We start from the raw sequence: 13,303 nt of genomic DNA, 5'->3' as shown, positions 1-13,303 counted from the left end.
TTAAGGGAAAGGTAGGATTACCTGGCTAACCTCTTGTAAAAGTTGAACCCCTATGTTAAGAAGCTTGGCAATAATAAATACTTGGGAAGAATATTTTCTTGCTTCATTGTTATTTGGTAGTGGAGAAAATGTGATGATTGTGGTAAAAATGATTTCTTGCACTGTAGAAAATGACAGTGTCAAAACACGGCAATTACAGGTTTCTAACAATCATAACTTGGTGAGGTGGCAGAAAATATTATTAAAAAGCTTTTAATTCTATTAGATTCTATGTACAATGCCAAGAATCATAATATCACTGCTCAGATTATATAATAGCAGAGATATATTAATAAATGGAACCTAAAGCCATTTTAGAAAACGGCTGAAACAAAATGTCCTAGACTAGAGTAAAACCATGACAACGGATAAACACATCTCGACTGATAGATAAAAAAATTTCCCACCTGACACAGCACTTTCAGTTTCCTGATATAGCTTTGTTTTTCTAAATAGTAAAACTTCATACAAACCAATGCCAAATTTAATTTAATTAACACAGATTTTAACTTGAGAGATTGGTTTCTTTTTTAGACTAGGACATTTCACAAAAATCCATGTCAAAAAAATTGATACATGCAGCAAAGGTTCTAAAAAGATGTGAAAAGAGATGCTGGTGAGACTGTTGGGAAATAGGAATGCTTTTGCACTGTTGGTGGGAGTGTAAATTAGTTCAACCATTGTGGAAGACAGTGTGGCAATTCCTCAAGGATCTAGAACCAGAAATACCATTTGACTCAGCAATCCCATTACTGGGTATATACCCAAAGGAATCTAAATCATTCTACTATAAAGACACATGCACACGTTATGTTTATTGCAGCACTACTTACAATAGCAAAGACATGTAACCAACCCAAATGCCCACTAATGATAGACTGGATAAAGAAAATGTGGTATATATATATAGCATGGAATATTATGCAGCCACAAAAAGGAATGAGATCAGGCTGGGCACGGTGGCTCACGCCTGTAATCCTAGCACTTTGGGAGGCCAAGGTGGGTGGATCACTTGAGGTCAGGAGTTCAAAACCAACCTGGCCAATATGGTGAAACCCTGTCTCCACTAAAAATACAAAAAAAAAAGCTGGGCATGGTGGTGGGTGCCTGTAAATACCAGCTACTTGGGAGGCTGAGGCAGGAGAATCACTTGAGTCTGGGAGGCAAAGGTTGAAGTGAGCCAAAATTGTGCCACTGCACTCCAGCCTGGGCAAAAGAGTGAGACTCTGTCTCAAAAAGTAAAAAAATATCATGTCCTTTGCAGGGACACAGATGCAGCTGGAAGCCATCATCCTTAGCAAACTAACACAGGAACAGAAAACCAAACACTGCATGTTCTCATAAGTGGGAGCTGAACAATGAGAACACATGGACACATGGAGAGGAACAACACACACAGGGCCAGTCAGGGGGTAGGAGGGTGAGGGGAGGGAGAGCTTAAGGACAAATAGCTAATGCATGCTGGACTTAAAACCTAGATGATGGGTTGATAGGTGCAGCAAATCACCAAGGCACACATATACCTATGTAACAAATCTATGTTCTGCACTTGTATCCTGGAACTAAAAATAAAAATTAAAAAAAGATGTGGAAAATAAGAACATCAAAGCTGAGTCAAATATCTCAGACTGGAGTTATTTCACATACTTGAACTGTAACTCTTAGAGAACTGAGAATCAAACAATCACTTTACCATCACCAGGGTCCATATTATAGCATTAGGTTAAGACAAACTTTTTTTTAATAAATTTTATACTTTTACAAAACTTTGCAACTTTTAATTTCCAAAAGTATTTTGCACATGTCTTTTTACTTTCACAACCTGGAAGGCTACCAAAGCAAGGAATATTTTTGTTCTGATACTTGAGAACATTAAGATACAAAACAATCAACAAATTTGCTCACTGCCATAGTTAACATCAAAGGTGACCTCTGGACTAGGGTAAGACTCTTTCCAATATACCAGATATGTGACAGAATCAACTTGAGTATGTCTTAAAAGCACAGCTGCCTGGACCTACTAATCACAATCTCCAGGGGTGGGGGCCCATGTATTCATACTTTTTTTTAAAGCTAAAGAATTTTTATATCCACCAAAGTCTGAGAACCAATGCAACAGATCACAGTACCAAGTGCAGGGGTGGAACCCTATCCCAGCTTTATCTCAGCCAGCCCACAGCAAGTCTTCTGAAATTAATTGGCCACGGTGCACTTGGCTCCTTTGTTAAGTCACTGGTGCCAACGGTGGTGAAAATGTAGTGTGGTTTTTAAAGCCTCTAATCATAGCATGCCCAAGAATCCAAAACACGGCGGGGTTACTCAGTAAAATCAAACCTTTTCTCAGCGGGTTATCATGATCAATGCACTTAATGGCAAATCAAGGGTAATGGTGGGGGAACCCCAAAGAATTTCACAACCTGATACATCCATTTTAGTAAAGGAAATTACTGACAAAAGTAGGAATTTGAAAAAAAGTACAATAAACTAGGTCTTTATGTAATAAGATGGACAGCTCTCCAAGACACACTGCTGATTAAAAAAAAAATCAAGTTATAGACCAATATATACATATGAGATCGCTTATGATATACAGGCACCTACACACAAAACAGTATTTTGTCTATGGGTGAACAAAAAAGCATATACAAAGGTCTAGAACTGCACTGTCCAGTACAACAGTGATTAGCCACATAGGGAATTTGAATTTAAATTACCTCAAATTAAACAGAATAAAAAGTTCAGTTCTCAGTTGCACTAGCCACATTTCAAGTACTCAATAGCTCTCTGCGGCTAGTAGCCACTGGACTGGACAGCACAGATACAGGACATTTCCATCGTCACAGAAAGCTCTGTTGGACAGCACTGGTCTAGAAAGACATAAACTCATAATATTGGCCTGGCTGGGGAATTGGGGGTTAGGCAAAGTTGGGAGTAGGAGACAGAACAGGGATTGAAGAACTTCTGATTTATCTGTTAATTCTGCTTAAATTTCCTTTTAATTTTTTTTAAAAGCACTTGAATTACAACTTAAAAATCATTAAAAACTCAAAAGGCAGATCTTTATTAAAGATATACAAAAATACACAGGAAGCCTGAAAAAAATGTAAATACCCCACCAGAAGCTCTGCATTAATGTGTAGGAAGCATTAAAAACATCCTAAGGTTTTGAAAAGAAATACAAACAAAAAAGCCAAGCATAGCTGATCAAACCAAAGACATTAGTGTTTGAGGAAAGATATCCTCTCAAAATGGATTAACAGAATTCAAATGAAGATAAGGGGGCAGACTTCAGGTACAAACCAGACATTAGATGGGTGAAAAGAAGTTATCTAAAGGTGTATTTCTTCAGGTTCTATGGAATTATAGAGGCGTTCTGGGGTAGCAGAAAGAGCATAGAGTTGGGAGTTAAGCCGACTTAAGATTGGAATCTCAGCTCTCCTCCTAGTTGAAAGCTCTTAGATAAATTATTTAAACTTGCTGTCCTCCATCTGCTCATCTGTTAAATGGGAAATACAGTCAGTCGTCCCTTGATATCTATGGGAGATTGGTTCTGGCACTGCCTGTGTATAACCAAATTCATGCATACTCACGTCCCACAGTTGGCCCTCCTTATACGTGGGTTTCACATCCTGTGAATACTGTATTTTCCATCTGCATTTGGTTGAAAAAATCTGGGTATAAGTGGATCTGTGCAGTTCAAACCCTGGTTGTTCAAGGATCAACTGTATTTAAAGCGTTGCTGTGAGGAGTAAATGAGATGTGTGCAAATTGCCTCACAGTCCGTGGCACACAGCTATTAGCTGCTATCTGAGGAACAGTTACTATTATTGATGATTATTATTTTAAACTTTCAAAATGGACAAAAGTAAAGTGATGATTGTCTTAATAAAATTTAAAATCTACTCTAAGATCAATAACTAATTTTGATTGTAAATGAAAAGCCCCAAAGTCTTTCTTCCTTAAAACAGGAGCAGGATAAAACAGGTTGGTGACATCTATCTCAGAAGCCCCGTAAATTAACACAAGCACAGAGGACAGAAATCTATCTCATTATGCTCTTTACTCATCAATCTTCATGAGTATGTACCAACATTACCCACACTTAATAGAGGAGGAAACTGAGGCATAAATATGTTACATAAATTGTCCGTGGTTACACAGAAAGTGGTTAACTGGGATGCAAATCCCGGAAGTCTACTACAAAGTCCATTCTATTAAGCACTCTACTATATACATTCTGACAGATTATATGACTGTAGAGCTGGAAAATGCACAAGAAAGAACCAAATGTACTGTCTGTAACAAATCAGCATGATTACAAGATATAACCTGCATACCAATAACACACAGTTTAAAAATACAATGGGAAAAAAAATTTTACTCACAAGACAGAAAATTAAGTAACTGGCCATTAATGCAGCCCAGGATGGAACAGAGTTAAAGAAAAAATTAAAATCTATGCTTCTGGACAAGATGACTTCACTACAATATAGGGATGACACTACATCTCTTAAGGCAATATACAGATTTGGTTGTATTCTGATCAGTCTGTGCTTTAGTCCTGCTGTCACTTCCCTTCCACCCAGAATCTCTCTCCTAGTGTTTTCCTTCCTTACTATCTGTCTGAAAAAACCTAGTTAACTCTTCATTATGCATACTTACTTTAGAAAGCTCAGGTTACCACCTAACCACTACATAGCATGAGAAACATCTGTGTCACTAAAAGGCCTGGAGCATTAAGAGCTACACAGACAGCATTTGGAAGGGTTGGGGGCACTAACCTCTCAATGCTGCAAATAGTATGGCTCACTCAATTACTGATCTGAGTCTAAATAATTCTCAAGCAATTGATACTTAACACACAAATAAATGAATGTACAAATAAGAGTTTACCCCAATATGGAAGAGGGCGCTAACAGGCTTGTGGTCACTGGTTTTCAGTTCCATGTGACTCCGATAATTAAGCTGATTAACATTTGTTCCTCTCCAAAGAATTCGGTCACACCAGGCTGGAACCCGGCATTTCCCACTGTAAGTAAAGAAATGAGTTATAAAGAAAGTATACCACATAAGAACATAACACCTACCATACCGGTTTAGACCAGGGTTAGGCTCTCTTGTTATATGCTCCCAAGGAAACGTGTACTTCTTCCCTAGTGACCCCTACCTATCATCCTCCCTACTATTTTGCAAGCTGTGAAGGGACTGTATTTGCTTGTTTGCCACTGAAATCTTAGAACCTACCACGGTATCTGATGCAAAGTAATTGCTCAACACATAGCTATCTAATGAATAAATGGTTCTGTTCAGATTGGGAATACATCTTCAACAATGTCAACATAGGAGAAAATATAATAGCACATTCTTAAAATATCCTCAGAAGATTTGGATTATATTTTGAACACTTCCTTTTCCTTTATTTTATGAGCATCAATGACACTTCACAACAGATAGATAGCTAATCAAGACTAAAACTCCAATCTTCTCTTCCTAGACTGAGCTTAATATTTGGAGAGGAATAACAGTATTGATTTCTCCTTTAAACTCAGACATTTATGGACAAGTCTAGCTTCTTCTAATAGAGAAGAAATAAAATCAAACCATGTAAGTCTGAGCAAGTATCAGTCCACAGAATACCAAGGGTAGGGAAAAAGAACCTATTCATCATTCTATTAAAACAATCAACACTTTGTACACCTGATCCAGAAAGTGACACAGATATTTCTCATCAGTAGCTCTTCAGTTGACTCTCAAGTCAGGTGAGTGAAAGAAACAGAGCACAGTGTACAAGATCTAACAGTGTCATTTGCTGGCCTGTTCCCTAGGAGCACAGCAATATCAACTCCTCCCCACCCCAGTACTCTCAGAGTTTGAAAGAGCTGAACATGCCTGGGGATTCTTTCTCTCTCAAGTTTCTGTGCTCAGCCAGCTAGGAAACCATAAGAAAGAAAGAAACAGACAGTAGGTAGAGGACAAATAGTTACTAAGAACTTACTGGGGGCACTTTACTAGGGTGATTAGGAAATCAAAAGGGTCTACTAAACAGTGGTTCTCAGTGTTCTCCAGCAGTGGCAGATGTTAGGTCCAAATATCAGTATTTTCTGAAGTTCCCTAAGAGATTCTTTTTTTTTTTTTTGCATTTTAGGTTTTGGGGTACATGTGAAGAACATGCAAAATAGTTGCATAGGTACACACATGGCAGTGTGGGGGTCTGTTGGGGGGAATAGGGGAGGGACAGTGTGGGGTGGGGAGTTGGGGAGAGATAGCATGGGGAGAAATGCCAGATACAGGTGAAGGGAAGGAAGGCAGCAAATCCTTCCTTCCCTTAGAATCTTAGAAGAGATTCTAAGGTCTTTTAAGGATTAAGAGCTACTGTGCTAGAAGAACCTTTCTTTCAAGGCTCTTTGCCTTCTGGTATCCTGAGTTAAATGGCTGAGTAGTTTGGAAAAAAAAGAGCCAGAACAGGTAATAGGTAAGAAATAAAGGCAAGATTAGGAAGGCAAAAATTTAAGCAAGTCTGCTGAGGTGAGAGAAATAAGGCACTGTACGCAGCCCATATAAGTAATAACTTGACATATAAGTAATAACTTCCCTATGATAGGCTCACCTTTGAATACAGATGAAAGAAACACTCTTACTGTTCTACAATAGCATGGAGGCACTGAGCCATTAGGTTTTTATATCTTCTTATGGCATGGCCTAAAAAATTCCTAGCCCCTTACCAATATGGAGGGTCAGAAATAAATCAAGCCTTAACCTTTTCTGTGTGAAGGTTCTTATTACTTTACCTGGAATCCCACTGGTCTGTTTTAGAGTCATACTTATAAGTGGGGATGAACTTGATTTCCCCTTCATTGAAGTCAACAAAAGCTTTTTTCTGTGTGCGCTGAATATTTAGCTACAGGTAGAAAGAAGTATCAAACAAGCAGGTTAACACTATGTTAATATATGAGATAATCACGTTGATAAGCCACTGTTCCCATTTCTAAGTAACTAGTTACACAGCCTTTACAACTGTGGTAAGTGTACACAAATGGAATTTCTGTACCTTATTAATTAAATCTCAGCATTACCACAGCATCTAAACTCACCTTCAGATAGGATGCGTGTTATTAGCATATCACTATTCTTTTATTGCTAATATTAGCAGAGGGTAAAATGGAAAAATGCAATCTGAATAATTGTAAGTTACTTGGAGCTGGGCAGGAACCATCCAGCACAATTTTAATGTAAAGAAAAAGCATACAAATGTTGAATGAATAATTCCACAAACCAAATTCAGTGAATAGTTACAAATTGTTTGGAAAGAGCCTCACTCAAATATTTTTACCAGAGTTATATAACTCAGATTTTATCCTAAATGTACCCCTTTTGGAGGCAGAATAGAGAAAGAAAATGCAAATAAATTAGCCAGCAAACCACAATGTGAAGGGAGACACAGACAAGAATGGCTCATGACAAAAACCATTCTACTGCAAAACACCTGAATGCTGGTTACACCTGAAGGTTGAAAAGGCTCTCATAAAGATTTAGACATTTGAATGAAGTCAAAACATTTTCTTCCCTCAATAAGAAGCATTCACTTTTAGCAGCCAGTATCCATATGTTGAAGTAAAAATTCAAGTCACATGCCAGGTTCTGAGGCAAATTTACTGCCTCAAATACATGGAAACCAGGTTCTTGAATATGAAGTTTTATATAAATGTTACAGAATCAATGCTTTTTCTGCAGATTTTAAATACCAGCTAGCTTCAACTTATCATCTAGTTCTCATGAGCCCATAGCCTATGCTGTTCATCCCAGACAAACTTCTTTGCTGTGCTTCCCAATCCCCCTCACGGGACCTCTCTCTTTTACCTCCAAGCTGTTCCTCAGCCTGCCAAGTAATCATAGAACAGTTTTCCCTGTTCCATCTGCCAAACCACATCAACATAGCTGAAGGCTCACTTCCTCCAGGAAGTGTTCTCCCATTAACCCCACCCATTCACCAACTCATTTATACCGTCTCTAAAATCTCTTCTTGATAAAGACGTTTTGAATAAATGTTATACTTACTTTTTATCAATAATGTTATCTTCCCTCCTCCCATCCAAGCGTTTAATAAAAGCACTACAAATCTCCTATGTGGTCAATGCATCACCAGTCACACTGTTTTCACAAGACAGTAAGACCTTTGCATCCCTTCCTAGAGTAAGATATACCTCCCATAACTAACAATCTCATCTCCCATTAGGAAAGTTCCTATAACATGAAACTTTACTTACTTGGTCAAATTTCAAGAGTCTCTGAAGGTCATTCCTATTAATAAGACTTTTCACCTCACTGGCATCAGGCAAGCAGAGTCTATAATTTAAATCTCCCAACCATATGACAACACTGAGGATCATAAAATACATGAACAGAAGTAGCAGCAATTAGCATAAAAAACCAGAGGATGGAGAGAAGAAAAATAGGTAAATTACTGGTAAGGGCTCACTCACCACTATTTTACAAGGGGTTTAAAGTTGTAACTAATCCTTTGAGGGCAATTACTATCAACACCTGAGTGAGACAATGGATTACCAAATAGGTGGGATAACAGGCACTCTATACATGAAGAATGAAAATGGGAAATATTATGTATGGGATTCAGAAGCCAAGGAGTTAATGTACTGAGAAGCATGCAGTTTATTTGCTGGAGTAGTTTCAAAATTTTGCCTGGCTGCTAGCCAGGTCTTTAGGGGAAGAGAATTTGAACATTTTCCGCCTCTCAGACTCCTGAAGTTCTGCAGGCTCTCCACTAAGGTCTGCATGGTTTGAGTGACAGCTCTCCCAGACGGGACCCACTAGGGCTCTCTAGTGTAGCCTAATCTGTCTAGCACTGCCCAAGTCACAGGCAGAAAGGAGACTGGCATTCCATGGGATCCTCAGCTCCCAATAACAGCAACAGGCCCTTAGATGTGCTGAGAGCCCCGCAAAAGGAGACAATGCAATTACCACGTCAAAATGAATTCCCCTGTTGAGTGATCTCAAGTTTCCAACAGGTCATTCTGACAATCTCAAATGCAACATGAAATTTATGGACTCTGGGGAAATAAATTTATGGAATTTCATGGCAACTTCATGACCATAAATTTTAAGGCCTTGACCTTACCACTATGAAACAGAATTCCACATGATCCTAATTTCCTAATTATTGAGACATTATGGAATACAGTTGAATCCTCCTCTTTCCCCAATTACGCTATTCCCCATATTAATTTCTTTAAAACTAATCATTTTCTACCACCACCATATCTACTCCTCAACACATCTCTGCTTCTATGCTTATTAAATCCCATTCTTCACTGACCTCTCTCTGCTGCCCCTATTTTTAATAAGCACAGCCATTAAAAAGAATAGTGTAGGCCGGGCGCGGTGGCCCACGCCTATAATCCCAGCACTTTGGGAGGCTGAGGCGGGTGGATCACGAGGTCAAGAGATCGAGACCATCCTGGTCAAGAAGGTGAAACCCTGTCTCTACTAAAAATACAAAAGTTAGCTGGGCATGGTGGTGCGCGCCTGTAGTCCCAGCTACTCGGGAGGCTGAGGCAGGAGAATTGCTTGAACCCAGAAGGTGGAGGTTGCGGTGAGCCGAGATTGTGCCATTGCACTCCAATCTGGGTAACAACAGTGAAACTCCATCTCAAAAAAAAAAAAAGAATAGTGTAGATCTATACATACTGGCTTGGGAAGTGATCTACAATAAATAGGATAAACACAGTCATATACACCAAGTACATATGTGTGTGTTTGTATGTGAGTACAGGCTAGGATAGCGCCGTTTAATAGAATCACAATGCACCTCACAATATAATTTAAAATTTTCTAGTGGCTGCATTTAAAAAGAAAAAAAAATGAAAATATCAATTAATTTAATTTCACTCAACACATCCAGATTATCATTTCAACATGTGATCAGTATTTTAGAAATCAAGATATTGTACATCTTTTTCCTAAGTCTTTAAAATCCAATATATAGTTTATGCATTCAGCATACCTTAATTTGGACCACTCAATTTCAAGTACCTAATAGGCCTATATGGCTACTGGTTGTCATATTGAACAGTACAGATCTAAAGGGATACACAACCAACTATTAAGAACAGTTTCCTCTGGAGAGAGGGACTGGCTAGGTAGAGAGTAAGAAACGAGGAAATTTTACTTTTATCTTTTATTACGTTTACAATGAATACTTCTATTTTATCATAAAAACAATAAAAACTGACCCCAACTACAAACCCTCCAGCATTATTCTAGATGCTCCACTAATAGAACTATCCTTTCCTCTGATATCAAGTCTAATTTCTCTGTCTCAATGATTCTGTTATTCCTCAAAAACCCTCTCTTCTTTGTGACCCTAATCCCTCACTAGCAATCTTCACTCTTCACAGCTCTACAGTATCTCACCACATTTAATCTCTTCACCATCCAAACTCTCCTGTAGCCACTACTCAAAGGCTACAGGTGAGTTAACCACTTACTCATGTTTCATGATGTTCAATTGCGGAAGGGTCTGGTTTGGGACCACAAAACTAATTCTTGCACAAATGTCCTTATAATCTTGATTCCTTCTCTCAAAGTCCTCCACATGGGCGGCCAGATGGGAATTGACAATGCAAAAGGTGGTGTTGTGAAATACAAATCTCACAGCTACCCCACCTTTGTTTCCCTGTTAGCAAGAGTAATTATTCAGTTAGTATATAATTATTCAGTTAGTATACAGAACTAGCAAGTGAACTTTACGTGAACATAAATACTAATCAAGCTCATTTCCAAAGTAACACACCATTTTCCCCATGATTCCAGTTCCAACTGTTTCTGTAGCAATATCACGAATATATCGACACTGATCCTTTCTGGCAAATATAAGGAGCATCATCCCAACAAGGCGCACCAGTTGAACCTATGAGTTCCAGGGATTTACAAAAGATTAATGTTAACACCAATCTTTGCCACATATCTAACTCCCCACAACTAATTTTACATCAAGATGACATACCAATGCCTAAATCTGAATACATATCCTCTAATTTCTCAGTGGTATCAAGTGGATACCAATATTTTCTGGGGAGGCACTAATCTGGCTCTGACCAATAAAAGTTAAAAGCCTGGAGGGACAATGAGTACATTCAGCTCTAGATCCATTCTTTTAATCACTTCTTAGCCTACCAGGAGTAAGCAGCATTAAAAGTTCAAATAATAAAGCCACTATCCTAGCTTGTTCCTTCCACCTTTCCTTTCTAGTTTCTGATGCTTAATTTTCTAAGAAATTGAAATCAGCCAAACAGCAATCCTTTTTACTTCACTTATTTTTAACTTGTGAACTCCAGCTAGAATTAAGTCTGAGATATATATTAGTCAGGGACCTATATAAGAGGAATACCATCCCCAGGAATTTTATTATCTATATAAACTGTTAGAAGAGGTAGAGAAAAATTACTCACATTACTTCTTTTAGAGAACTTAGTAATGATAGCCCTGTAATTAAAATAACTCTTCTGGTAGCTCAATGCCTCTACCACATACCTTCTAAAGAAAACCAAATTGGCCCATCTTGCTAAAGTCAACTCTCTTCTTAACTTAAAAGCAAGTTTAGAATTCGTTCAAATTCCACACCACTTCTGTTCTTGCTCTGACTGCAACACATGCACCATGTGCCCATGTTTTATACTGCTTTTCTGGAAAGCATTCAGTTCCAACCATGTCAGTGAGTAATCTCAATCTTCAAGTTTCATGGCACAAATCAGAAATCTTATATATGTAATTATTTCAAACTAATTATTGATATAAGAATAATAAAATTCTGTTTTTTTCTCCTAAAAGCTATCTAAGCAATGAAAATATAATATCAGAAAGCTTAGGGAATTTTATTTCTAGGAAGTAAGGATGAATGATCAGTCTGCCCTATCCCAGTATTACACATAGAGAATAATTCAATTAAACTATTGTTTTGGAACAAGTTGTAGATAATGGAATAACTCCCGGTGAGCCCTAATTAGTCATATACTTAAAAAGATAATTAAATGTGCCTTACTTTCTTATACTTGGCTTCAGAATGCAAACCCCTCTCTACAGCCATGGACCATTCTTGTTCCTTTACAGATTCAAAGTAGAAAAAGGCTTCTGTGCTCAAGTCCAGTTCTTGGAATCTGAGGAAAAAAGGGATGTGAGATCTATATATATCCCATAATTATTTCTGGCTACTTCCTGTCCCATATGTTGAAACTTCAGATGAAAAAAAGATGGGAGAGAGATAAATTTTATAGAGCTGCTCTGTTCACCCAGGTTATCAGTAAGGACAAGTAGCTTTCTTTTCTAAAGAATTCCCATAAGTACATTCATAGACTATGCAAAAAATAAACCAATAAACTGTTATCCTCCCACAGAGGATAATAGTAGAGCTTTGCTCTTATATCCTAGGAATTATCACTGTTAGAACTGACTTCAAGTCTTAGTTTCTATGCAGAATATATAGATTCCTATGGGTTTCAAGAAAATTAGATGCTTTCTTACAGCATTTTAGGTCTCTGTTCCTTTCTGATCTCACAAATTTGACCCATAAGTTAACTCAAGCGTATAGTCTACAGTAGGTTTTACCAAATAGTATTTTTTAAAGGCAAAACATCATGTAAACTAATACCAAACATATAGCCAAAAGGAAATTACAGAAGTGTTCTTTACCCAATGCAGTAGATATCAGGAGGATTGGGATCACAGTTCAGCCAAGGTCCTAACTCGCTATCTGGAGACTGGCCATTCACATTCCAAGTTCCAACAAAAAATCTAATATATAATATGAAAAGATAATTTGAAAACAAAGATCAAGTATAAACCAACAGAAGGTCTTTCTTTTCACTTCTATACAAAGGTATGTTCACAATATGCTAACGTAATTCCTCAAAATGTTTTTCCACACATGTAAGAAAAATCTTTTGCATCTAGAACATAAAGGCAGTGGGCTTATTTTCTCTAAATTTTACATTAAGTAAAACTACAGAAGGAAACCAAGTCTCTATTTTTAAAAAATGCAAAGGTAATTGCTATACCACATTTCCTTTCAATTAAACTCCATCTAAACTCATACTTGAAAGGAGAGCTTACAGATGGGAAAGAGGTATCTTCATGCTGTAAGCTAGTCAAATATGGATAAATGTTCTATACAGGGCTGTAGCTGACTCCAGAAACTCACTTCCTGAAGGATTACAAGGACATCTGTGTAGGAAATTCTGAGGAGGCAGACATA

General features: G+C 37.8%; 1 protein-coding gene across 15 annotated transcripts in view; it reads right to left on the bottom strand.

The window, feature by feature from the left end:
• The window catches only part of OCRL (OCRL inositol polyphosphate-5-phosphatase), a 52,299-nt gene that overhangs the window by 18,970 nt on the left and 20,026 nt on the right, over positions 1–13,303 (bottom strand). For all 15 annotated transcript variants that reach the window (XM_078362262.1, XM_078362268.1, XM_078362267.1 and 12 more), the window contains exons 9-15: positions 12,742–12,843; positions 12,095–12,209; positions 10,847–10,963; positions 10,542–10,729; positions 8,304–8,415; positions 6,828–6,937; positions 4,933–5,068 (exon numbers count right to left, since the gene is read on the bottom strand). In XM_078362262.1, the coding sequence (XP_078218388.1) occupies positions 4,933–5,068; positions 6,828–6,937; positions 8,304–8,415; positions 10,542–10,729; positions 10,847–10,963; positions 12,095–12,209; positions 12,742–12,843 (880 nt within the window). The remainder of the gene's footprint in view (positions 1–4,932; positions 5,069–6,827; positions 6,938–8,303; positions 8,416–10,541; positions 10,730–10,846; positions 10,964–12,094; positions 12,210–12,741; positions 12,844–13,303) is intronic.

Source organism: Callithrix jacchus, chromosome X (assembly GCF_049354715.1).
Source record: "Callithrix jacchus isolate 240 chromosome X, calJac240_pri, whole genome shotgun sequence".
Classification (NCBI taxonomy): Eukaryota; Metazoa; Chordata; class Mammalia; order Primates; family Cebidae; genus Callithrix; species Callithrix jacchus.
The sequence above is the reverse complement of the archived record's forward strand: the minus strand, read 5'-3'. Positions and strand labels throughout refer to the sequence as shown.